The sequence below is a fragment of the Pelodiscus sinensis genome, chromosome 12 (assembly GCF_052426305.1).
Source record: "Pelodiscus sinensis isolate ZL-2025 chromosome 12, ASM5242630v1, whole genome shotgun sequence".
Lineage (NCBI taxonomy): Eukaryota > Metazoa > Chordata > Testudines > Trionychidae > Pelodiscus > Pelodiscus sinensis.
This window is the reverse complement of record NC_143063.1, coordinates 41,698,352-41,725,580: the sequence shown is the minus strand read 5'-3', so window position 1 is coordinate 41,725,580 and position 27,229 is coordinate 41,698,352. Positions and strand designations below refer to the sequence as shown.

Sequence of the window (27,229 nt, the reverse complement as noted above, 5' to 3'; positions counted from 1 at the left end):
CCCCATCACCAGCTCAATCAGCTCCCAGTCTCATAGACTTCTGCACCCCTTCCCCCCAAGATTCCTGCCACCCACCATCCCCATGGGCTTTGCAGTCTGCTGTCCCTGCAGTCCAGGCCACTGGCCCTCAAGACTGTGCTGCCACTAAGGGTCCTGCCTCCAGCCCAAGGGTCCTGCCTCCAGCCTGAGGGTCCTCAGCCTCCTCCAGCTGTGGCTGAGTTGCCAGTTCTCCTAGACTGGACACCATTTGCTGCAATGGCATCTGGTTTGTCCAGTCCTGGAAAGTCAGCAACATTAGGTGTGACCCCAGATTGGAGCAGTGAGGGGTACAAACAAGTATGTGAGGGGGAGATACAGCTCAGCACCCCCGCCTTAAAAATAGTTCTAGCACCACTGCATACAGAATAAGAAATCAGTTCATTCTTACCCCCCCAAATAGTGCACTTTTAATCCCTCAGGCTGGAAGAAAGCCTGGCAGGGAATTAGGGAGAAAGCAACAGCAGGGCTTTCAAATTAAAGCTGGTTGAAATCCCCACTTTTTGCACATGGTATCCTCCGTGCTGCTAGAGGTGGCAGGCCTGCAGGCGCTGAGAACTACAATACAACAGGTCCATGAAAGGGATTGCAAATTGATTTGAAACTGCTATTACACTCCTGATAACAAGGCAGTAGCCAGCACTGAGTCTCAGCCTGTTCTCAGTGAAGTCAAAGGGAGTTGTGTCATTGAAATCAAAGGAAGTATGATTGGGTCTTCACAGAAGCACATGCGGTGCTGCCTTCAGAAACACATAGGAGTTCGTTTCCCCCCCCACAGGATGACATTTAAAAGCCTATATTTTCTTTCTGGAATTCGGCAAGGAAGTTATTATACAACGTGGCATAGGGGAAGCATTATTATCAAGGATTATTAACCTGATCTCAAAGAGCTTAAGCACAGAAAGTGAGATTTTTTTTTAAGCGGGTATAAATCACCATAGTGTGAACGAAGTCCACGGATCTATGTTAAATTATACCAGCTGAGAATCTGTTGCTGATCTCTTACTATTGAGAGGTGTTCCAACTTTTAATTACCTATTCAGTTTTACATGGAGTTTCTCAATCCATGAGATTATTATTAGTCTCAGAAAGGTAGCGATGTTATTCTGTAACTTTAAAAACAACTTTAAGAAAAAAATTGAGTAGTCTTGTGGCACCTTAGAGACCAATAAAAATATGTGTATAGTATCATTAGCTTTTGTGGGGAAAACCCCCATCTTCAGATGGGATGATCTTGTAGGCCACGTCTTCACTGTGAGTTCTTCTGGCATAAATTGTGACATCATTACCATATTTCCTGCCGTTTCTTTTTGCACAAGGGGTTTTTGCACAAAAAGTAGTGTGGACTTTTTCTTTTTGCAGCGGCGGATATAGGGCAGGGCGAGCAGGGCGGCTGCCCCGGTCCCCGCACTTCAATAGGCCCCACACCAGCCCCGCTCGCCCTGCTGTGTATCTGTCACTGCTGCCCTCACCCGCTGGAGCCGCCTCCGCCGCTGCCCTTCGCTGAGAGTCCACGAGCGGCTCCATTAGCCCGTGGCATGCGCGCAGCGGCGGCTCATTGCCATGGAGGCGAAGGGTGACGCCTGGCAATGGCGCCCGGGTATCCCGCTGCTCCACCCTCCTGCCCTGCCCAGAGAGAAGCTGGGAGTAGCACAGTCTCTCCCCCGACGGGAGCCCAGACCCCTTTCCTGCCACGCTCGGGGGCAAAGCGACCTGGCAAGGAGACCCCATCTCCTCTCACAAGTCCCCACCTCCCCCCACTTGTGGGCACAGCGTGACCCAACTCCACAGACAGCACCCCCCCCCCCCTCACATGTCCCTGGGAGCAGGGGGAGTTGCCAGCTGCCCCCGCCCAGCCAGGAGCTGTTTGAGAGGCTGAAATGGTAATTTTTGCCTGTCTGATGAGTCAGACACTCCTGCCTGCTGGTCTTCCCTATGGCCCATCTGTGTGCCATCCTCCATGTAGCCACACCCTGCCTGCCCCCCAACCTGACTACCACACGCTGCCTGCCCCCCCCAAGTCCCAACACTCACACACTGCCTGTCCCCCCAAATCCCAACACCCACACGCCCCCTGCCTCCCTCTCAAGTCTCAACATCCACATTCCACCTGGCCCCCACAAGTCCCAATGCTGCCTGGCTGCCGAACACCCAACGCTGCATGGCAAATACCAGCCATGGGCAGCCAAAAAGAATCTACTGTGAGTTAGGAGCATTTTGTAGGTTTTTCGATTATATCCATTGAAAACAACCTGTGTAAAGAAATGGAATTTACTGACATAATTGAAGAATGTGCTGCCAAAAAAGTAGACTTAAATACAAATTAAAATGTTTAATTATTAATGCAGAATTGTGTTTAAGAATGAATTACAATATAGTTAAAATAAAAATTATCCAACTAAATTAAGTTTCTATCAAATTTACCCAATTCACATTTAATATGAAAAATAGCCTTCAATTTGCGCATTTGACGCCTTTTTTCTATTTTCTCTCCAAAGGGGGGCCCCACGAAATTGTGCTGCCCTGGGCCCCGCAAAACTCTCATCCGACCCTGTCTTTTTGCTCAAAAACCCTGTTTCGTTCAAGATCCTTATGCCTGTCCCAGAGAGGCATAAGGATCTTGTGCAAAACGGGATTTTTGTGCAAAAAAATCCCCATCCACACTGCTTCTTTTTGCGCAAAAACCCCTTGCGCAAAAAGAAATGGCAGAAAATATGCTAATGATGTCGCAACTTATGCTAATGAGTCCCTCCTTAGCATATGTTCTGCTGGAAGAACTCACAGTGAAGACAGTCACAATGTATTAAATCTCACAAATAATTATGTTTTTGTGATTAAATCAATTCCCGTTTTACTTTTTCATGACATATATTAGGAGAATGCAAAAAAAAATAGCCTCTGGATTTTGTTTACTATATTTTACTTTAAGGAATGCACCATTATTGATAGTATCCATCACAATCCACCACTCTTCCCAAAGGGTTGACAGAAATTTCAGACGGCTAAGTGTTGACTCACACACCATAGCACCTCTGTGTCAAAGTTAATCTGTAATAGATCTTAGTTTCTCAGAGTAAAATATAGCTGGATGTAGTAAGCTATGACTGGCAAGTCTAACTCAAGCAATCAATTTGCAATGCTTTCATGACTCTCAAAAGATTTCATGACTATATAAGAAGAGTTTTCTACTGCTTCTTCATAGAATCAAATCAAAATATATCCAATTATTTTTCAATCTTCACTAAAGAGAATTCAACATATCACATTTTTCACTGTCTTTCTGATTCTACTTTAACTTAAGTAGGTTTCTAACTAAAAACCAGAGGGGGAAAAATATGCAGGATGGCATTTGCCTTTTTTTGTGAGCATCAGACTTTGGTATACTTGTTTTTGACAATAGAATTGATAAACATAATTAATGTTGTAACTTTGGTGTATTGGAAAAGAAACTTTAGTCTTAATTCAGTTTATTCCTGAACATGTAGGGTATTGTTAGTTTATTTTGGGATGACTACGTTAGTGTTTGAGTTTGTTCCTTTTTTTCCCAAATAACCAAATCATATGTTTTACAGTTCACAGTGGTGATATTCTTGCTACATGTCCAGTGATGGGAATAGTGTAAGAACCCGGAAAGAACAGGAATTCTATTTGAATATTTTAGGGTTCTGATAAGGTGTGGGGAATCTATCCAATGTTTCTGAGGGTTTGGGGGCCACTGATCCACAGATAAATCAATCAAGTTCTACACACAAGTGAGAAGCAAAAAAATAAAAATAAATACATGAAAACAGAAAACAAACCACCTTATTGACCCCTGCCCCCTGACTGAGGAGGAAGACACGCCCTAACACTCCCCAATTGCCCTCACACACCAGACCCTAGGGACCCAGTCTAGTTGATTTTGTGTGCTTCATCCCCCGCAGTGGGGAAGCAGGGAATAGGGGGCTGGAGTGCCAGCATGGGCTCCCCAATGCCTGAGTTAGATAATTTCTGATTAAGCTTTTAAATAACATTTGTCATCATTTCACCATTGCATAGTAGCTATCAGTACCAATCCACTATGAATGTTTAGCACATTGTGGAATTAAGAATACAAAACCAGCTGAAACTATAAGATTCTTCAAATGCATTAGAAGCAAAAGAAGGATCCAGGATAGGGTAAGCTAGGAAGAAGTACTGTGGAAAGGGATCTGGGGCTCAAAGTAGATCACAAGCTAAATATGAATAAGGCAAAGATTTAGTCATGGATTTTTTAATAAAATTCATGGATATGACATAGGGAATACAAAAATTCATGGCCTCAGATCTGTCCATGACTTGCACTATAAATACTCCTGACTAAATCTTAGGTGAAGATGGGGAAAACTAAGTTCTCAGTTTTCCCCATCTGTAAAATGGCTAGAATGCTTTGCTATCTTAGAGGAGCACCATGAAGACTAATTAGCTAATTTTCACAGAGTGCTTTGAAGATGGAAAGTGCTTTGAAGAATCTTAAGCACCGTGTGTTATGGGCACTACCATACTTCACTGTATTACTACCATTATGCACTGACTACTTCAAAGTGATAGTCGTATAATCAGCATACAGTAAAATGCATTTTGGCAAAATTCAATTTTATTTCATGTAACATTCCTAATGTAAAAACTGCCATCTAGAACTCAGTTTCCTGTAAAAAACAAAACCAGTATTCTGTAACAATTTATTATTGCTCTGATGGCTTACCAATTATTATTTTTATAAGAAATCCTACATATTACCAACAGAACACTCTATGCAAATGTATATACCTACACAAAATAATTCTTTCAGTGCACAGCATTCAGAGACTGGTTTATTTTTCATGCTACAATTATGTCTCCAGGGACATTCATATTGCAGGAAAAATATTTATGTGTTTTCTTTTTCTACTGGTTCCAGCGGGATTCATCTTAAAATGATGTTATCTTGAAATGAATGCCTATATGGTTAGCATAAGTTTCCTTAAAACTCAATATCATCTCTCTCTCCCTAAATTTTAATTGCTATTATGGCTGCTTATTTATTGTTTCAGCTTGCTCAATGTTCACGCAAGCAGAAAAAAGAGAGCAGTTACATAGGATGAAATTTTGACCTGCATAGACGGTTCTATACGCTGGTTCTTTAGACACTTTCAGTAACAGATAACATTTTAAATCTCAGAGAATCTTGGACAAGTAACCCCTCCATTACCAGCCTCACTCAACTCAAAAAACAACATGAATGCATTAAATACTTAACTGCTGTGAAAAATTACTGATATCCAAACCAAACTTTTTTAAAAATGATTGATTTTTAACCAAATACAGTTTAGCAATATTTGTCTACAAAATCGACTGAGCCTTTGTCTGTGTATGTATGTATATATTTATTTATTTAGGCACTTTGAAAATACCAAAATGTCTAAGATATTTCAGTTTGGGAAATAATTACTGAACACGTGGCATTGATTTTGGCCCAGTAGGAAATCTTGTTAAAAGAACTTGAACGGTAAGTATAGTTGGAAACCTTCTTGGAAAAGTGAAACGACTTGGAATTAATTTTGTGATATTAGCTCCTATCCAGATACATGGGAACATCCTGTATTTGTCTGTTCAGATCTTGATGTGCAAAGAAAACAACATGTTAGAAGGGCACGTCTACACTGCAACGTTATTTCAAAATAGCAAGGTGAGCATGCACACAGCAAGCCCGTTATTTCAAAATTAGTTTGAAATAATAGGCTTTTTACTTCAGAATAATAAACCCTCATTTCACGAGGAATAACACCTATTTCAGGGAACCAAATGCTGACAGGTTCAAAGCTTCTGAAACTCCTCGGGAAATCAAAGATGTTGCAGAGTCTCAGCACTTCTCAGAATTTCCATCAAGGCATCCATCCAGGTTTGTAGGTGGTGTCCAGTTCAGTAGGATCTGAGGTCTTCTCAAAGAGTTCATAGCCCAAAAAAGGGAAAGTGGACCTAATTTTCCCGCCTTCTTCCCTTGACGTAGAAAAGCCAGTTTTTATTTTTCTTGCGGCATCGTGAATGACAAGGAATTGCATCCAAATATTCAGTCTTTAACTGTGACATTGCTGATATGAATTCAGAGTGTGTTCATAATGATCAAAAGCCATTACCACTTGACAGCTACTCTGAGGAGTAGGAATCCGTTCTCTCAGGCACAGTTCCTAGCACACTAATACACACATCAAACTTACGGCCTCAAGTGGCACCCCTTGTGGAAATTGGAATTATGTATAGGCACTCTCCATAAGAGGTCAAGGATGGAATGAACCACAGAGACTTAACTAGCCTCGCACCTATGGATGCAGTTTCTCCCTGTCAGGAAATAAAACATATTGGCCAGATGCTGTGGGGAAACTTACACTTTTCTGTAGCTGAATATCCTTCTGTAACCTCTGTTGGCAATGCTCTTAATGTAAAACATTAAGATAATGGAACTTAAGCATGTGCTTAAACATGTGCATAATTTCTCAAAGTATTTGCAAAGCAAGGATAGATTTAAGCAATGCTTTCTTTGTGATGGTATGGCCCGTAATGGCATACCATCACCTATTTTCCCAGCACACAGTAAAGGAATGGCATTTTCCCCTGCACGTACCACATGGAAGCCTGGTTGGGACGCAAGACATTTTTTTTCCAGCTCCCAGCACAGCATTTTGGCTCTTAAAGGGACCATGACCAAGGGATTGGTGGCGTTTTTTTTGTTTTGCTTTGTTTTTTGCTGAACAAGTTTGAGCCTGGTCTGCTGGCCAGCCTGCTAAAAAATGTACTGGCAAGAAGGTACAGGAGTGGGAGGGGGGAAATGGGTGTAATCTATAGCATTAACCTATAAGCTTTTGCTTATCGGTTAATTGGTTAATCGGCTGCACTATTACATCCCTAGTGCGCACCCTGTGGCCCTGTTTGTACTGAAGGGCTGGCTAAAGGAGGCTAGCCTTCAGCCCCGCCGCTCTACCTGAGTTCTGCCTCTTCTGAGGAGGCTTGGACCCAGCTCCTCCCAGAGCCCAGGAAAGTCTCTCGACAGCCCTGCATATGATACTTAAATCCAATGCTTTTTTTCCCAAAACCCCCTGCACACTTCATTTTTTTAGGAGGAAGGGTTCTTTCCAAAAAGGGGGGGGGTTGAAAGACCCGTGTCTAAACTGCTTTCTTTTTCGACAAAACCTCATCCGATAACACGATCACAAGAAGATATGCAAATTAGCTTCAAATTTGCATATCTTCTTTCAGCAGAAGAAAGCAGTCTAGACATAGCCTTACTGCCCACCCCGGATTATAAATTCCATTATTCAGGACAAAGCTTTCCTAAATAGGTCAGCAATATATAAGACCCTTTCTTCTGTCTTTGCACAATAAGTTGGCCTGGATGTCTTTCATTAAAAAGCCTGTAATCTTCCTTCCTATGAGATATATTTGTACCATCGTTATTTTTTTAGTCGATCTGATAGAAGCCAAAATATATAATAGAGAAAGATACATCTTAATAGCATTAGTCAACTGTGATAAAGCTTACTGTAAAAATAAGGAATGTAATTAAATGCAGATAGGTGAGAGTGAACCAATCTTTCAAAAGAATGGTGAGATAAAGCATGCTAAGCAATGAAATGTGGAAAGACTTCCGGTCATATCAAGGCAACTCCTAGCCTTCGCATTCATGAAATATCTTCCTCAAGTCGTGCTTTCATTATGGTCAGTAAACTTAAAAAAGAATCTCATCTGCAGTAGCCATTTGTTTACAACTTTAATTCAGTTTCACAGAAAAGGAGCTAAAATTGATCGCTTTGCAGACACTCATGGGAATTGAAACTTTGCATCAAAGGTTATTAACCTTTCAAGGACTCCTTCTGTAACCACAAAACTGCTTTTTTTTAAATTCCTCTTGTAACATATCATAGAAACGTAGTCCTGGAAGTTTATGTCATCCAGCCCTCTCTGCTGAGGTAAGACCAAATACACCTAGACCATCCTGACTTGTTCTTAAACTTTCCACTAATGTAATTTCATAACCTCTGTTGGAAGTCTGTTCCAGAGTTTAACTACCCTCACGGTAAGAAATCTTTTCCTAACATATAACCTACATCTCCCTGACAGCAGATGAAGGTCATTACTTCTGCCACCAATGGGAGCTGTGAAGCTGGCACCTGTGGGTATGAGGGGCCCCCCCCCCAGGAACCTCCCTGGTTTTCCATGCCCCCAGGGGCCACAGGGACCTAGAGTATGCTTCCTGGAAGCCGTTTAAATGCTGTTGGGACCCCATACCCCAAACACCCTACACCAGGGGCAGATGACCGTTTTGCGGGGCCCCGGGCAGCATAATTTCGCTGGGCCCCCCTTTGCCACGGAGCATGCGCATGCACAGTGGCGCCGCGGGGCTTTTTGAAGCGCGGGGCCCTATATCCACCCCTGCCCTACACCCCTCATCTTTGGCCCTGCCTCAGAGCCCACACCCCCACCCAGAGCCCACACCTGTCTCTAAACCCCACCTCTCTGCCCCACCTCAGAGTCCTCTCCCACACCTAAACTCCTTCCAGGAGCCCACCCATTGCACCTCCCAACACCCCAGTCCCCTCTCCAGTCCCAAGTCCCATCCTGCACCCCAAACTCCTCATTCCCTGCCTCATCCTAGAGCCCACACTCCCCTTTTGCTCCCCAAACTTCTGTCACAGCCAGTGAAGGTGGGGGACAGCAAGTGATAGAGGAAGGAGGAATGGAGTGAGTGGAGGGTGGGGCTCTCAGGGAAGAGGGAGGGTAGAGGGGCCATCCAAAAATAAATCACAATGAGGGTTCTCCAGTTGCTAAGTTTGAGAACCACTGTTCTAGCATCTTTCGAGGTATAGAAGTTAGGTTAGCTAGTCTGTAATTTCCTGTGTTCCTCTTTGTTCAGATTTTAAAACAAGACAGATACTGTGTTTGCCCTTCTCCAGCCCTCTGGCATTTCATCCCTCCTCCATGAGCTCTCAATGATAATCTCTAACAATCCCAAAATTGTTTTAGCATCAGCTAGTTTCTTAAGAACCCTAGGCCTCAGGTAAATTTCATCAGGTTTTGCTGACTTGAATTAATCAACCTTACCTAAAAAGATTTTAAACTGATCTTTCCCTGTTTTGACTTATGTTCCTTCCACAGTATTGTTAAATATCTGGTCACAATTTAGCTTTTTTAATGGTAACAGAAGCAAAATTGGCACTAAACAACTGAGCTTTCTTCATGTTGCACATTATTAGCCCTTCTTCCCCACTAAATAGAGGACGTACTCTTTTATTTGTCTTTCTCTGGCTCCTAATCAATGTATAAAAATTCTCCTTATTGCCTTTCCTGTCTCTTGCTCGGTGTAATTCATTTTGTGTTTTAGCTTTTCTGATTTTGCCCCTACATGCTTGTGCTATTATTTTGTAGTCATCTTTAGCAATATGTTCACTATTTGCACTTGGGCAATAGTTTCTTGTTGCACTTTTGTGCAGTTCTTGTTGTGCACAGTCATCCTGTGGAACTCCTTGCCAGAGGATGTTGTGAAGACCAGAACTTTAACAGGGATCAAAAAAGAACTAGATAAATTCATGAAGAATAGGTCCATTAGTCAGGCAGGGAAGGGATCAATGGATGATTCCCTCTAGGGCACCTGGAATTGGCCACTGTCAGAAGACAGGATGGGTTAGATGAACCTTTGGTCAGACCCATTATGGTCATTCTTATGTTCTTTTGTTTTAATATAATCTCTTTGAGAAACAGCCAGGTCTCCTAAACTCCTTTTTTTCTTAGATTTTCTTCCCATGAGACCTTACCTGTCAGTGCTCTGAGTTTGTTAAAGTTTGCTTGTTTGAAATCCAGTTTTCTTTATGTGCTGCTTGTACACCTTCCTTTACTTTGAACTATGAAACATATAATTTCCACACAAATTGCCTGCAGCTTTCAAGATTTGCAACTAATTCCTCTCTCTCAGTGAGCATGGAGACTGAAATTCCCTCTTCCTCCATCTTCTGAAATAACAAGTTGCCACCAACACATTCCAATAATTTGCTGGACATTTTGTATTTTGCCACATTCGTTTGTCAACACGTCAAGACAGTTAAAACCCCCCATTATTATCACATCTTGTGTTTTGTATATTTCTGTTATTCTAGACATTCCTCATCTGCCTCCTCCTTATTTGGTGGTCCATCGTAGACCTCTCCCATGAGATTGGACATATTTTTTTCTTCTCTTTATTTTCACCCATATATATCTTATAACAAGGGCCCTATCGAATTCATGGGCCATTTTGGTCAATTTCACAGTCATAGGTTTTTAAAAATCATAAATATCATGATTTCAACTATTTAAATCTGAAATGTCACTGTGTTCTAATTGTAGGGGTTCTGGCCCAAAAGGGAGTTGTGTGTGGGGGGGGGGGGATAGCAAAGGCTACTGTATGCAGGGCTGTGGTCCAACTGCCCTAACTTCTGTGATGCTGCTGAAGAGCTGCAGCTGCTGGCCAGGAGTCCAGCTCTGACAGTAGATCTGCAACCAGTGACAGCACAGAAGTAAGGACGGCCTGGTATGATTTTGCCACTCTTACTCCTGCGCTGCCACATACAAGAGCTGCTGCCTGCTGTTTCTGGCCGCCCAGCTGTTAAGGCAGCAGCACAGAGATGAGAGCAGCGTGGTATGGTACTGCCACCCCTACTTCAGCACTGCTGCTAGCTGGGCACCACCTCCAGAGCCGGATCTCTGGCCACCAGCCATTCCTCTCCAGCCAGCCATCTAAGAAAGCATAAGGGTAGAAATAATGCAGCACCCTAAAATAACATCAAAACTCTCCTGCAACTTCTTTTTTGAGTCAGAACTTACAATTTGCAAAATGTCTGTCTCACTATGAAATCTATACAGTATAAACTAAAAGCACCCAAAAGACCAGCTATCATGGTGGGAGACCAGATTTTACAAATTGGTTACTCATTTTTCATTATCATGAATTTGGTAGGGCCCTATCTTTAATTCTTCCTTCCCCCATTCCACAATACTTTACAGTATTTTAGCCAAATGGAATCCAAGATGCTTTGCTATTATTTAATGCTCTTGGCACCATACATGACTGGTTAAAGCAAGCATTTTACAGTCAGTCCACACGGGTATGTCTACATTACGGGATAGGCCAAATTAAGACATGTAACTTCAACTTCGTTAACTGCGTAGCTGAAGTCAAAGTCGCTTAACTCAACTTTTGGCACAGTCCACACTACAGGAAGTTGAGGGGAGCACACTCTTCCTTTGACTTCCCTTACTCCTCATGGAAGCAGGACTACCGGCATCGACTTGAATGCCCCTCTCAGACTGACTTAGTGTGACTTCACTAGACCTGCTAATTCAAACCCTGGAAGATCAACAGCAGCAGTTTTAATTTTCTCTGTGGTGTAGATGTTCCCCAGAAGATCACTAAATCAACTTTTTTTTAAAAGGTCATGGCTCATAAACATTTCCTGTCTCACTTCCTGTCCTTGGAATGGACTCCCCATCCTGTTTCTGCAAGCCACCCTCCTTCACCACATTCATGCCCTTCCTAAAGTCCCGCTATTCTCCACTGCTCACGAGAAGGAAGTGAGCAATAAACTACACCTTACAATGTATATCCTTCCTCTTCATTTCATACTGTTCACCATGGAACATGGTATGGAAGAACAGACAACATCTATTGGCTATAGGGAGAACTAGGAACACTCCTTCCAACTGTGCCTGCACCCTTCACTCTGTATAACAGCAAGACAAGCCTTTTGGCCCAAGCTCATTGAAGAACACACAACTTACTGCCACAAATGTGCTCATGAAATGTCGGGCCTGTTCAATAATGGGATACCCCCATAGAAATGAAAGCTCATCCCTTCCAGCAAAGGAGAAGCCAAATCGGTAGATTTACAGGGAACCAAAACATCAAAGATAGTAACAGAGGTGAAGGAGACACCATAGGCAACAGCTGAAAGTTCCTGCACTGACTGCCCAGGAGACAAATATTCCTTTGTTTATAGAGACAAGGACTTTGTTCCATGAGCAATATTCCCCAGCGACTTCCTGTGACATTCCTTACCTGGGAGAAAAGCATTTAGAGTAAGAGGTGACTATCAAGTTGTCAGCTTCTCTGCTGAGACAGCCAACAACCCTACTGGACCAATCTGTGCCAGCTTTTTTTCCACTGGGAAGCAACAGAGTGTTTTTCATCATGTGCTTTCCAAAAAATCATTTTCCAAAGTATTGCACGGAATGTTGTTCAGTTCTTCATAAATCCACCTGCATTCTGTATCTCTCTCTCAATTTATTCATTTTCCAATCCTTGAATTTCCTTTTTGGGGATATTCTATTTCCATTTATTGTGGCCACATTACAGTTCTCTCTCCCTACTGTGTTATTGTGCAAGTTCAGGAGAGAGCTGGCATTGTAAGTAAAGTTTCAACTGAATAAAGCCTGTAGGAATTCCAGTTTCAACCATGGGATTATTTGTTTTTGTGTCAAACCATGGAGCATTTTTACTGCTACTTGTTCACTGTCTCACAATAAAAGCTCACCTAAATGCTACCCACATGCCATGATGCATTCAATAAACACTCATTGTTTCTCTTTGAATCAGTACAGAAGATAGAGACTATAAATACTCTACACTGAACATATGAAAAGTGCTAGTACTGAACAATCCAATTGCCATTGTTTCAGTGCGCAATGCAAAAAAGAAAAAAGTCCAAAAGTAAAACTACTTCTTAGGTCCATCTGAAATGCCAGTGGCAGGATGATGGGGAAGGGTGTAAAAGTTGCACACAGTTAGGGTTGCCAGGTGTCCGGTTTTTGCCTGGACAGTCTGTTATTTCTGACCCCAGTCTGGTATAAAAAAAAAAACAGAAAATACTGGACATGTAAAATGTCCGATATTTTCTGCTTTTCTTGGACAGAAGGCTGGTGCGTGTGGGTGGAGGGGAGCAAGAAGTGCGGGGATTCTTAAAGGTGCAGTGATCTTTTTTGTTCTCCAGGATTTTTTTTGTTTGGTTGTTTTTTTTTTTTTTTTTTTTTTTTTTTTTTTTTTTTTTTTGTTGATCAACAACTTTCATCTCCTGGGTTTTTTTTTGTTTGTTTTCTCAACAAGTTTGGTCTCCCATTTTTGTTTTTCCTTTTTCTTTTGCTCAACCAAGTTTTCTCTTGCCATGTTCGGGATTTTTAGTGAAAGTATCTGCCAACCCTATTTCCAGGCAGGCTCATTGAAGGCCACTGTTTAGGTCTTAGCTGTAATGTTAACTATCCCCTTAGCATGTTGAACTTGGTAGCACTTTGTTTCTCACAATTTGAATAGACCAGTTCCTCTCCTTATTGGAAACTTTAACTACTTGTTCATCATATGAATAGCATGTACAGTTGACTGCAGTTATTGGCCAATGCTACCATTCCAGGGAATATTCCTATTTTAGATGGCACCTCAAAATGCATGTAGGAACAATGTTTCAATATCCAAAGTTTTGCCTAGTAGGATTGGCTACTTCCTGCTAGGGTTGCCAACCCTCCAGAATTAGCATTGATCTCCCAGGGGATATTGAAAGCAATCCCCGATATCTTAATAGAATACTTTCAGAAAATAACAATAGGTCATGCTGGGGAGAAAAATCTTCCTGAATACCTTCCGTCAGAGTTGACACCCCTCCCACATACACACAGAGAAAACTTGGCTGATGGACGTAATAAAGGTGTGATTAGTAGGAGTACTGCTAAGAGAATTTACTTTATTCATTGGCCCTGACAAAAGACTCCAAGGATTAATATTCCATGTTGTGTCTTTGCTCTCCAACTCTAAAACACTACCCCATAGCTAGTCGAAAATTCTCCATCAAAATTTAATTTGATGGAATTCAATGACTCAATGATATCTTGTTTCGACAAAGTGTCTGCTTTCCACAGAAAATGTTGAGTTTGTCAAAACCCTGTTGATTGTTCAGCTGAAAACTTTAGGGGTTGTGTTTGTATTTTCCAAAAAGACAAATTTTCCCTCCCCCCCCTTTTTTTTTTCCCGACCAGCTCTGATTCATACCTATGACACATAATAAGAGTTCAGTATGCATTGATTGCCTCTACACTGGCCAGCTTGCAATAAAATACTATCTCTAATAAGTACAGATGGGCATAAGAGGTATGCCAGTATTCAGAATGACCTATCAAAGGGATTCTGGTTTTGAAAAACAATACATAAAATTCTGTCTTACTCTTCCCTGCTCTTTACCAGATAGAAAGTTCAGAGAGAATGTATGAGCTGTAGAGTATTATCCCCATGGTACGAACACCAGAATACCAGCTTGCAACAAGAAAAAAAAATGTGTTCAACTTAGTAAATGTCAACAAGTTAAATTTGGGAAGGTAACTTCAATGTAACTGAAGAGAGATGAAAAGTCAACTAATAGATGTTGTGACAGGGCTGGCCTGCCCCACACTGAACAGGGGGGGCAGAGAGCCCGCCTATTGGGTGGAATATGCCCCTCCCACACAGCCCTTCTGGGCATGCTCGCAGTGTAGCCCCAGTATAAAAGGCTGCCGGGCTGCTCAGTTGGGGCTGACCTCCGGGGAGGAAGGAGCTCCTGCCCAGCCCCCAGAGCCACAGCTGGACCTGCTGCTGGAACCAGAGCCGTTGGGACCGCCGCCATTGCTGCTACCATCCCCGGGTCGAGCACGACCTCAACACCAACTCCGGGGGGCTGCCCGCCCTGCCGCGGTGGACAACCCCTTCGCTGCTGCCCCAGACATGGGACCTGCAGATATTGCGGCCACCGCCGGCCCAGCTTCGCCAGGTGGGGTCTCTGTCAGCCACAGAGCTGGAGTAGGAAGCAATCCAGGGCAAGGGGCAGGGAACCCCCCAGTGGGCTCGGCCCGTTTCAGGGAGAACTCTCCTCCGAGCCGGTGGTGGGAACCACCCACCACTAATAGGGACCTGGGTTGGGGTCCGGTTGAGAGGGAGGGCCCGGACCCCCCAGCCCCATCCCCTCAGGGCGTGGACTAGTCCTCAGGTCCTGCGATTGTGTTGGACTAGGCCTCAGGGCCTGCTTTAACCTTGGACTAGGCCTCGGGGCCTGTTTTAACCTGGGGGAGAAGAGGGCGGGGCTGAGGACCCCTCCGCAAATGTAAACAAGAATCCTGTTTCTGGACTGGAAAATGTGTGCATCAATGTCAGATTTAGAGACATAACAGACCTTTATGGAAAGCGACTCTCCTGTTCATGGAAGTACAGGTTGAACCTTTCTAGTCCAGCACCCTCAGGGCCTGACCAGTGCCAAATCAGAGAATTTGCCAAACCAGGGGAGGTCAATATTGTCTAGCAGCATTACCAACACTTACTGGGCTATGAAAACACATTTAGGGATAAATTGGAGCTAAATAACAGTATAGAACAATGAGAGCTAGAAATGGTGGTTAAAAACAAACTTTATGGGACTGTGGGAAACTGGGCCATACCCATGATATTTTGTTTGTTCGTCCATCGAGGTCGATGAGGACCACCCAGTGTCATCAGTTTAGTTGGGGGTGCATTCGGAGATGGCTGATTAGTCCAATCCGAGCCCAAAATTGATGGTAACAGTGGGGACATGAAAGATCAGACTGCCAACCGGAGGAAGAGAAGATACCAGCCCTGGACTTGCGAAGAAGACATTTCTCTGCAGCATAACGCAGTCTCATTTGTTCGTGGGCTATTGCACCATCATGTATTCGTCTGCGCCAGGCGAAACAATCATCAGCAATACTCTCCCAATTTCCAGGATCTATGTTACAGTTCTTAAGGGAGGCTTTAAGGGTGTCTTTGAATCTCTTCTTTTGACCTCCAAGAGATTGCTTGCCATGTTGTAATTCGCCATAGAGCATCTTCTTGGGCAATCGATCATGGGACATGTGCACAACATGGCCAGCCCATCTGAGTTGTGCCTTGCAAAGCATGGTGTGGATGCTTGTCATATTAGCCTGTAGAAGAACACCCATGATATACTGGCTATCTAAAATCATGCCAGTCCATGCCAGTGCTGGACCAGAGAGTGCCAGACTACAGAAGTTCAATCTGTACATTGTTGTGATTGTGTTTAAATGTTGGCAAGCTGAAAAAGGAAAGGTTATTCTAAAAGGAAGGGATATTTTGGAGTTATTTTAAACTTCAATTTAATCACCTTAGAAAAGCCAAATATGATCTCAATAATTTGGTTTGGTTGAGCAGAGTGAATGATCACTATTATTCTGACAAAGAGTCCTATAGCACCGTATAGACTAACAGATGTATTGGAGCATAAGTTTTCATGGGCAAAGACCCACTTCATCAGATGCATGTAGTAGAAATTTCCAGAGGCAGGTATAAATACAGCTGCTCCCTGAATTACGACCACCTCCACTTACGACCATCCGCACTTAACGACCAAAGCAGTCATAAATGCGGATCCAAGTTACGAACGGCGATCCGTGCTTACGAACAGTGCGTTTGCCATGTAACTCTATGGGATCCGAGTTACGAACACTTCGAGTTATGGACCAAGCGTTGGTCCGTAACTAGTTCGTAACTCGGGGAGTGGCTGTATGCAGGCAAGAATCAGGCTAAAGATAACAAGGTAAATTCAATCAGGGAGGATGAGGCCCACTTCATCCTCCCTGATTGAATTTACCTCGCTATCTCTAGCCTGATTCTTGCCTGCATATTTATACCTGCCTCTGGAAATTTCCACTACATGCATCTGACGAAATGGGTCTTTGCCCACGAAAGCTTATGCTTCAATACATCTGTTAGTCTATAAGATGCTACAGGACTCCTTGTCGCTTTTGCAGATCCAGACTAACACGGCTACCCCTCTGATATTATTTCTGAGTACACCAATGTGCTTGAAAATACTGTTCACTTTAGACAGGGGAATCATAAAAACTCCTGTACTTACAGAGGGATTTAGCATCACCAATTCTCCATATGGTTCTGTGAGTAGAAAATATTAGAAATCAGTTTGGGAAAGAATGTAATCTGCTATTCGATTTGGAAGTGCAACTGGACATAAAAAGGAAAATCTCTCATTAAAAAGTACCTGAAAACATAATTAATATAAAGTTTCCACTGCACTGAGCAACTGACATACCTGCTAATATGGAGCAGTTGGTCATTGATTTAGGCTATTAGAACAACAGCTGGCCTACTTCAACCAAATATTTCACAAAAGTGTTATCTAGAAATGAGGATGGTTTCTGCCAAGTCTATAGAAACAAACTTCATCTCAAATCAAGCAATTTGCTACCTTTCAATCACCTAAATTCATAACGGAAAGGTTAATGGAGCACTGTGTCTCAATCAAATCACCTTTATTGATGCACGGCTTGTGGGGTAATTGAGAAACAGGTAATGAACACATTCTGGTTTATGTTTTGATTTTCTCCACCTTGCAACGATTGTGAAACCTGATGAAGAAATGAAAAGATCTCATTTTGCTTTAGACAGCTTTCTCTCAGTTTTCCTTCAGCTCAAGAGCTGTCTTGCTACTCCCCCTCCCCCCCAAAAAAGTGACTATATTCCTTTGAGATTTTGTCTCAACCCAGAGCTGATTTTCAGAGACTAATTAATCCTTTCACGTTGTTCACTATAATATGCCACCTCCTTTTTGAACATTCTCTTTTTAAGTTAAATTAAATGTATATTCCTAAAAATCAAACAAAGGCTATTTTAAAATTCATTTTCCCATAGGTCCTGTTAATAAGCTGACATGCAGAGTAGGGTGTGCAACAGCTAGGCCATCTGGCAATCATAAGTCATTTTATCTTTTGTTTTCATCATGTGTGAAACCAGCTTAGAAGAAGATACAATGTTTTATGTACTTAAATACAGATCTGTCTCTCTAGATACAGCTGTACCTATATACCAACACAGAGTAGTTCACTATTTCTTATGTAGAGAGATATACACATTATCCTCATTTACATTATCCACTTATATATATTTATTGTACAGTCTATATCAAAAGGGACATACACTTTTAAAGGCACACGCACAGCAGTTTGACACCTACTACTTGAGGAAAATCCCTTGGAGTTAGGCGACGTGTATGTCGACAGTTTGGAAAAATACAGTGTGGTCAGTAGCAGGTGGAATGCTCTATTCATCGAGGCTGTCAAATGTCCCATTATATAAAATCTATATGGAGATAGCAACCACACCTTACCCTTTATAGTGAATGAGCCATATTTTCCCATGTTTTCTAAATATACATTCAGACTGTAAGAAGGGGAAACAATGTTTAAAATGGGTTATACAGAGCGTAACAAACAAAAAAGCTGTTGTGTAAGTTGAAAGCGAACTAAACAGCTGTTATTTGGCATTCAGATGTAATTTACATATATTTGTTCCACCATGGCCTGATTAGTTGATGAATGTCTTGATCACATACAGCTCTGCAGACATTTTGCTGGGCATGAAATTGTTGGTCCATGTTATTCTCCTACTTGCATCGGTACCAACTCATGGAAAAAGTCTTACTGCAGCTATCACTGTTAGTTCTGGAAATCACTGGGAAATGTTTTGTAGAGCATGAAATCGGTTAAAATCTGCAACTCCATACATGGAAATAGTGCAATTACAGGGATGTTCATCAGTGCTTTTCACTACTGTAGACCACAAGAATATCACTTGGAACGTGAACGACAAATGGAAGCTTGCTGAAGGCGGCAACTTTCCTTTAACTGCAGACACACCTTTAAGCAACTATGATTAATTTGTTCATAAATCTTCTACTCATAAGCGTAAACAAAGCTAGGAGTGCCAACACAGATGCAAAGGAGAGTTTCAGTTAAGAATCTACTAATGAAAAAGTGCATGAATATGGAGAGACAAAACCCTGATCCTGAAGTATCCCAAGCTCTGAAAACATGCAATCCATCATGCAAGAGACAGAAGAGGTCAGCCATTAATTAACATTCAAATTAAATCTTTTCAAGTAAGGGTCAAAACTTAAAGGTAAGGGTTTTGTTCTGACATTTAAATCCCTAGCAATGTATTTCCTAGTTTAGCATGCAAGACACATTATCCAAAGCTTCTTTCTTAATTGCCTCCATTTTTCATGTGTGCTATTTGATTTATTGTCAATTAAAAATATCCCAAAAAGCCACGAATCATGTATGTTAAGTATAAACAAGATTAATGTATCACAATTACATTCCACATGTGATGTGGCTGGTTAAAAATATCTGTCATCACAGTATGATGGAGCATTGTCACTGGAAATGACCTGCCAGCTCAGCGGAACTAAAAAAAGAGGGAAGCATTTGAAGACTGCAAATAATCCAGCAATATCTGAATAGTGCACTTAAAGTAAGTCACTTGTCACATGATCAAAGAAAATGCAGTCTTGCCTGTTGATGGCAGAGCATTGTTCTGGGACATTGCAACTCTCCTTATATTAATTGAGGAAGAGATTCATAGAGCTACAAAGAAAAATGTTAAGCCATGGCATTACCATGGGAGGTTCTTTCCACAGTTCAAAGTAAGACTAACATTCTATAGAACTGGACAAAATTAAAACTGCAAGGGACCATGAGAGGTCGTCATGTCCAGTCCTTTGCACTCATGGCAGGACCAAGCATCATCTAGATCATCCCAGACAGATGTCTGCCTAAACTGCTGTTAAATATTTCCAGTGATGGGCATTCCACAATCTCCCTAGGCAATTTGTTCCACTGCTTAACCACCCTGACAATTAGGAAGTTTTTTCTAATGTCCAACCTAAACCTCCCATGCTGCAATTTAAACCCATTGCTTCTTGTCCTATCATCAGACATTAAGTAGAATAATTTTCCTGTATCATCCATTTAGGTACTTGAAAACCTTTATCCTGTCTCCCCTCAGTCTTCTCTTTTCCGTTATTTTGGATGTTATCCAAAATTAAGTTATTTTGGATGTTTTCATTGCCTGATAGTTACCCAGCAGGCGCAAGCCCTTTAAACAGGAGCAGTTGAAAGGGTTCATAGCTCTCAGTCCCACTGGCCAGTTGCCTGGCAGCTGCCTGGAAGACACGAGTCCTTTCAACTGCTTCTGTTCAAAGGGCTAGCGCCTGCTGGGCGACTGACAGGCAACAGGTTAGCAGTGGGGGCCAGGAGCTGCCAGCTGTGTTATGTGAATTCTAAGCTTCCACGCAGCACCCTCCCATCTGCTCCAGGTCCCTTCCATTGGCCAGAAGTCAGGGAGGAGGGACCCCAGGCCAAGCAAAGCTCCTGGAAGGGGCGGGATTAAGAGCTATCCCTACCACCAGAGGCCCCGCCCCTTCCAGGTCAGCCAACAGCCACTTCCGAAATTTGTGAAGTGGTCCCCCCCTTCAAAAATTATTGCCACCTGACCCAGGACATAGATGGAACACTAGTACCTCTGAGTTTCTCCTTAAAGTGCTATAGCTATTTACTTTCCCTTTGAAGCAGACTGTTCCTGTAATTCTTTTGGGCTCTTCATGGGCATGCCACATGAGACCATATTTTAGTCTGAAAAATGCACCATTATGCCTCAAAGAGATGTATACACCATGCATCACATCATGAATTTTAAAAATACAGCCAACGTGTACTAAATGATTTCATGCTAATATCTCTCACCTTCTAATTATATAAACCACATTCCCTACAATCATAAAAAACAACTGGCCAAATCAAAATCTGACACAAAAAATTCACTCCTAGGCTGTGTGTGGTAAGTTTTGATCTAAAATAGCTATTGTTTAGATAAGACGGAGGAGAGATATAGGGCTTGATCAGAAACAATTCTATAGGGAGGTGTTCTGAAGGAAAAAAAGGATTAGGAAAATAAAAAGGTATAAGGAAGGGTAGAGGTGGTTGTTAAGTGAAATGTAATATGGTAAAATCGATAAAGAAAACAGGTCAGTGGGAGTGCAAGGGATGAGAGCTAAGAAACAACAATGGGATCTTAGGGAAACGAATGGAAAGGATATGCAACAGAAAACTCCAATAGCGTCTGGAGGTGTGGAGCTGCCCCACACGCACACACACACACACACACACACACACACACTTTGCCCAGGGGCTTGGCATGGCTGTCGGCTCCCCTGTTTGTGGCTCACACACTAATACAGACATCTTACAACCCTGTTCCACAGCCTAGAAATTAACTGCTTGCAGTGTCGCAATGTTCTTTGGAAGAAGCTCATTTCTAAACACAGCAACTTTATCTTTGACATCAATGGTCCAAGTAAGCAACATGTCACACAACAGAGTCTCACTCAGAGATGAAATGGAAGCCCTTTAAAATGCCCCCTAAAATTAATCTGACCCAGGCATTGGGGACACTCTGGAAGAAGCTCATTTCCAAGGCAGGAGGCCCAAGTACCTTGCCCAGTGACGCACAGGGCTAGTCAAGATGTCATCCCTGTACTTTTCATGAAGCCTGGTAGCAGCTAGGGAACTGCTACCAAAATTAACCCTTCAAATCTTATCTGCCACATTTCCAGTAGGACTCGGTGTCTCTTATTTCTGCAGTCTACATCTTTGGGGGCCATTTGGGGGCCACGCTAAGGGGTCTGTAGCCCCTACAGAAGTTTGAACCTCTGAATTTCATACTTAAGGCCTGCTTACAGTGCACCCCCCAGCTCCAGACACAGCTCTTAGCTGCAACAGAGCATGTGATACTCCCAGCTTTGCTTCTGGGGCGGGGAGTTTGTTTATAAACAGAGGGAGGCAGGATGATTAAGATAACAAAAGGGTTGCCATTCAAGTAACTGAAGGCATTAAAACATTGCCAGGTACTCCACTTAAAAGACAGGGTACAAAGGTTAATAATAAAATATTGGTGTGCTCCAGGGATCTGTATGGAGACCTGGGCTGTTCAACTGATTCATACATTCATACTACTCAAAATAGTTAAGTCCAAAGCTTACTCTAATTAATTACAAAGGAATTTCACAAAGCTGGGTGATTGGGTAATACAATGACAGATGGAATTCAGTGTTGATAAATGCAAAGTATTGCACATGGCAAAATATAATCCCAACTATACATCCAAAATGATGAGGTCTAAATTAGCTGCTATCACTCAAAGATCTTGGAATCATTGTGGACAGTTCCCTGAAAACATCTGCTCAATATGCTGTGGTAATCTAAAAAGCTAACTGAATAAAGAGAATCATTAAGAAAGAACAGATAATAGGAGAGAAAATATCGTATTGCCTCTTTATAAAGTCATAATATGCACACATCTTGAATAGTGCGGGCAGATCTGGCCACCTCATCTATATCTATCTATCGAATTTGGGAAAGGTACAGAGAAGGAAAACAAAAATGATTAGGTGTAAGGAACAACTTCCATATGAGGAAAGACTAAAAAGACTGGGAATATTTAGCATGGAAAAGAGATGACCAATGGGTGGGAGATATGTTAGATCTCTAAAAAATTATGAATGGTGTGGAAAAATTGAATAAAGAAATGTTATTTGCTCCTTCACTAAGATAACACAAAAAGGTCACTCAATTACGTTTATAGGCAGCAGATTTAAAACAAACAAAAGAAAATATTTTTTTACAGTTAATCTGAGGAACTCTTTGCCAGAGGACAGTGTGAGGGCCCAAACGATAAAAGGGTTCCAACAAGAATCAAGTCAATTCAAGGAGGATAGGTCCATCAATGGCTAACAGCTACAATGGACAAGGATGGTGTCCTTGGCTTCTCTTTTCCAGAAGCTGGGAAACAGGTGACATCAGTTGGTGAATGCCTCTTACGTTCATTACTTCTGAAGCAGCTGGCATTGGCCACTATTGGAAGACAAGATACTGAGCTAGATGGACCATGGGTCTGATCCAGTATGGCCAATCTGACATTCTTATATAAAACCCAGATGTATCTGCCTCCTATTGTAACCAATGGATGCTGATATAGAGCCCAGGCATCTTTATAGTATCTCTCTCTTTCTCTCTCCACAGAGTTTGTAACAAAGTAAGAGCATACATTATAAATGTAAGCCTAACCAATGTCCCATAAGGGACTTGCCACAAAATGCCAAGAACATGTTAGAGCTCTTTATTTAATGTTCTTTCTTTTATATAGGAATTAGATAGAGTGCTCCTGTCAGTCAAGTTTTTTGTCAAAAAAACCCAAGAGTTTTCAAATAGCTTACTAGCCCCTGGAAAGAGGGGATGGGTGTGTCAGGTGAAGATAGGGTTGGTCTCTCCCATCTCTGTTTTGGGGCTTGGCTTATACTGAGCATTTTCAGTAGCACTGCTGAAGCCACTGTCCTAAGCCTTCCCCCTATGCTGTCACTTGTCTCCCCACCACACACACAAATTGCTGCATGGTTACCCCCTCCCCAAAATCTGAAATGGCGCCCCTGCTTGGAGTAGAGTATTTTCTGAACACTATTTTTGTGGCATTCATAATAAGTTCTAAGGCTAGAGGGGGGTTACTTAGATTAACTGTCATACGACCCTAAATCTCCTTTCCCAACTCTGTTGATCTCTCTAATCCTTGTTGATTTTCATTTGTCCTTGGTTCATCTTTTATGAATTCCATATATAAATATACTTTCCTTCGTCGACCTCCTAAAATAGTTACAATGTAGGTTAAAAGCTGCTGCAGTTCTTTTATTGTATATTATATTCTTTGAAGTCCTGTGCTTCAGTTGATAGTATTTCTTAGCTGAAGGTATTTAAAAGTTTGCTGAGTATGTGAAATAACTTTTTTTATTGCCAGAACGCATGCAAATAAAAAAGAAATAAATGCCTTTAGCTTTGGTCTCTTTTTTTCAATAAGTTTCATTTATAATGAATACAGCTGCATTTATGGCCAACTAGTAAATACATAAGAAACAACCATAACCCATACTTAATTACTGCAGGAACCATGGGCAATGGAATATACAGTATGTTCTTGTTGAAATTAAAAAGATCAAAAAACCCAAATATGATTGTTTCCTTGCTCTTCAGTGGAGAATTAAAAGCTGCTTGGTTTATTGAAGACTACAAAAGCAATCACCGTTATAGACCTGCTTTGCATACTGGCTCTATTAATTTGCATACTCATGGTAGGCCTCACATTCAGATGCAACTGTTAAATTATATTGCTGTTGAGGAATGGGTGTAAAAATAATGCAACAGCATGCAAAGTGTATTTAAACAGGCACAATTAAAAATATTGATTCTACTGAAGACAAGACTGAAAAGACTATCCACAGGTTTAATATTATCACATGCAGGACACATTACTTCAGAGTTATTGAATTAGCTAGACTTGAGCATTGACCGTCTGGCTTTGTTGCATATTATGTATCGGGCCAACTGAGTGTCTGATTATTAAAATAATTTAATTCCCAAGATTGTTTTGAGATATTTTCCCTTCTGTTTTTCCCCCCTCTTAAAATTAATAATGTCTTCATTATTGTGTCAGTTTCACACCAGTGCAATTTGCTGGGTCACCACAATGTAGTCCAATCAACAATGTCTTAAGCAGTTTGCCCTTTATACTGCTGAACAAACGGAGGACAAATCAGCAAGAGATTTGGACGGATGTGCTAAGGCACCAACGTAATCAGATACTGCCAACATGACAGACAATAAAGGTCATTTGCATTTAACCAAATTTTAACATGCAAATATTTTTATCCTTTGAGGTTGTGAAACCCCCAGCTGTTTAGCTGCTATGTTTGTTCAACAAATTGCTGGTCTTTTTAAACAAAGCAAACACCTGAGCTCTCTCAAAGCCAAAAGGTGCTCAGCACCACTGAAAATCTAACAACTCCTTTTGGTACGTAATGGCAACATTTTCAAAAATCCCTCCATAACTTATGAGACTAAATTCCAGCTTCAAAATAGGCACTTAGAAGTCTAAATCACATTGAAAGTCATTGTAATGTATTGCCTAAGTCGCTTTTGGAAACTAAAGTTGACCCTTAACCTGGATTGTAGAGCCCAGTCCGAAACTCAGTGACATGAATAGGAGTCTTTCCTTTGATTTCAGTTGGCCCCAATGACAAATTTTGGTCTTTCAAGTTTGAAAATATTGGACACAATCAACACACAATTGTGATAGGTGCATCTGAAGTTTCATATAAACTGCAAAATAGAGCAAACATCTTTACTCACAATATACTCTTAAGTGAGTGGATGGAGAGTGAAAAGGTATTCTTTAAACTGAATTTTGTTGCTTCCTATTTTTGATCCAAACTCTGACTCTGGCCACATAAATACTAATTTCAGCTGTTGAGCAAACTGTGATCAAAAGAAAAGGAAATAAAAAAGCCACTAATAATGTGGAATATGTGAAAAAAAATGCTGTTTATTACTACCTCTGTTGAAATTTCTTTTGAAAATGATCAGTATTAAAAACTCATGTTAGATACCATACTCAATTGACAGCCCTGAAGTCTCATATCCTCACAACAGGTCCCAATACATAATGAACAATAGCAGTGCAAGATATGCAACATTGCATCGTTAATGTACCTGGAAATACAAAGTCTACTGTTGAAAGAGAAGTTAAATCCCCACAGCCCATTCAATCTTTGGCCTGTCTGCTTACCGCATATGGTGCCAAGAATCAATGCTGTAGTTTTTGTGATATAGACATCTGTCCCTTGGAAAAGGGACAGGATCACCTGATCACAAGGCTTAGATCACAAAAGCAATAGTAACAGTGGTGTAGTGAGGGGACAGTGGGGGAGAGGGGAGGGAGCAGTTGCTCCCGGGCGCCACATTAGGGAGTTGCCAATTTAGTCCCCTTCCAGTCCCTCAGTCATCCCTCAGCTCACCAGCTCTTCCTTTGCCTACCGCCACTGGCTGAAGCCTCCTCTCCGCCCACAGCCTGACTCCCCTCCATTTCCACTAGCGGGTTAATGCTTGCAGGGGCCTGGCCCTAAACTGGAGGGGGTGGAGGAAAACAAGCTCCCCACCCTCCTCCCAGGGTCAGGCTCAGCCGTGCGCCAGTGGGAAAATTTTGCCTTTGTCACCCTCGTTATGCCTCAGAATAAGAATAGCTTTCAAAAACCAGTGATTTCACTGGTCTAAAACCTGCTAAACTTTATAGGAAGATTCTCATTGATTCAGTGGGCATTGGGTCAGGCCACAAAGAGAGATGCACCGGGGGGGAAAGAGTGAATTTATACTGAAATGCAAGTCAAAGAGCCTTGTGTGCAGTTAAGTAATAATACAGCAAGAAAGGGGAAGAAATACAGGCAAGTGACTTACTCAGAAAAGCAACCTCCATATGAATATTGAAAACCCACCAGATAACTATACATAATTTTGCCAATCCTAATTCACAGCTAAGTTCAAAATCTGTGTAAATAAAGGATTTTAAGCAGGGAGAGAGAAAGCTATTGTAGTATCCAGATGGAAGTTGTCTGAAATCATATCATACAGAGGAAGAGCTCTCTGAAAAATTGAGGGTGTGATATGAAAACACACAGACTGGGTAATACAGACTTTTGCAAAAATGACATATGACAGTGACATTTCTTACAGTTCAGTATTGGCTGGTCCTCTGTGAATTCAGATGGCTGTTCAATATGAAAAACCTTTTGCTGGAATCCAGGGATGCATTCTAAATCTTCTGCAAATACAATCAGCAGCACCTGAGGAAACAAAGGGAACAGACTTTCAATATCCACTTGCTCACTAAGCTTCTTGGCTTTTGTGAATAGCAAGTAGTACGTTTGGATTTTCATTTAAAACATACACGCACACATCCAGCACATCACAGCTTCCCTTTAAAACTAGCTAACCATTGTTTTGTATAAGAGATTTCAATTGACAAACACAGGAAGGTATCGGGGTTGCAAAAATAGTTGGTTTAAGGCTCTCTCTACCCTGTGGTAAATCTCAGAGGAGTAACCATATCAGTCTCTCTGCAAAAGTGCTGCAGCACCTTAAAAACTAACTGATGTATTTGGGCATAAGCTTCCATGGATAAAAACCCACTTTGTCAGAGGCACTGGAGCAATGAAATGGGTTTTTACGCGAAGAAAGCTTATGCCCTAAAAATCTGTTAGTCTTTAAGGTGACAGAGGACTCGTTGTTTTTGCAGATACAGACTAACAGCTACCCCTCTGAGACTAGTCATCATGCAAGGCACTGAATTCAACTGAATGAAGTGGAAATCCATCCACTTCAATGCATCTGTTGAAGTGGGCTTTACCCACAAAAGCATATGACCAAATAAATCTGTTAGTCTTTAAGGTGGTACACG

The 27,229-nt window shown here is 41.8% G+C and overlaps 1 protein-coding gene across 2 annotated transcripts in view; it reads right to left on the bottom strand.

Annotated features, from left to right (window-relative positions):
* The window catches only part of CDH13 (cadherin 13), a 967,731-nt gene that overhangs the window by 771,200 nt on the left and 169,302 nt on the right, over positions 1–27,229 (bottom strand). For both annotated transcript variants that reach the window (XM_075939988.2, XM_089781523.1), the window contains exon 2: positions 26,504–26,615. In XM_075939988.2, coding sequence (XP_075796103.2) covers positions 26,504–26,615 — 112 coding nt within the window. The remainder of the gene's footprint in view (positions 1–26,503; positions 26,616–27,229) is intronic.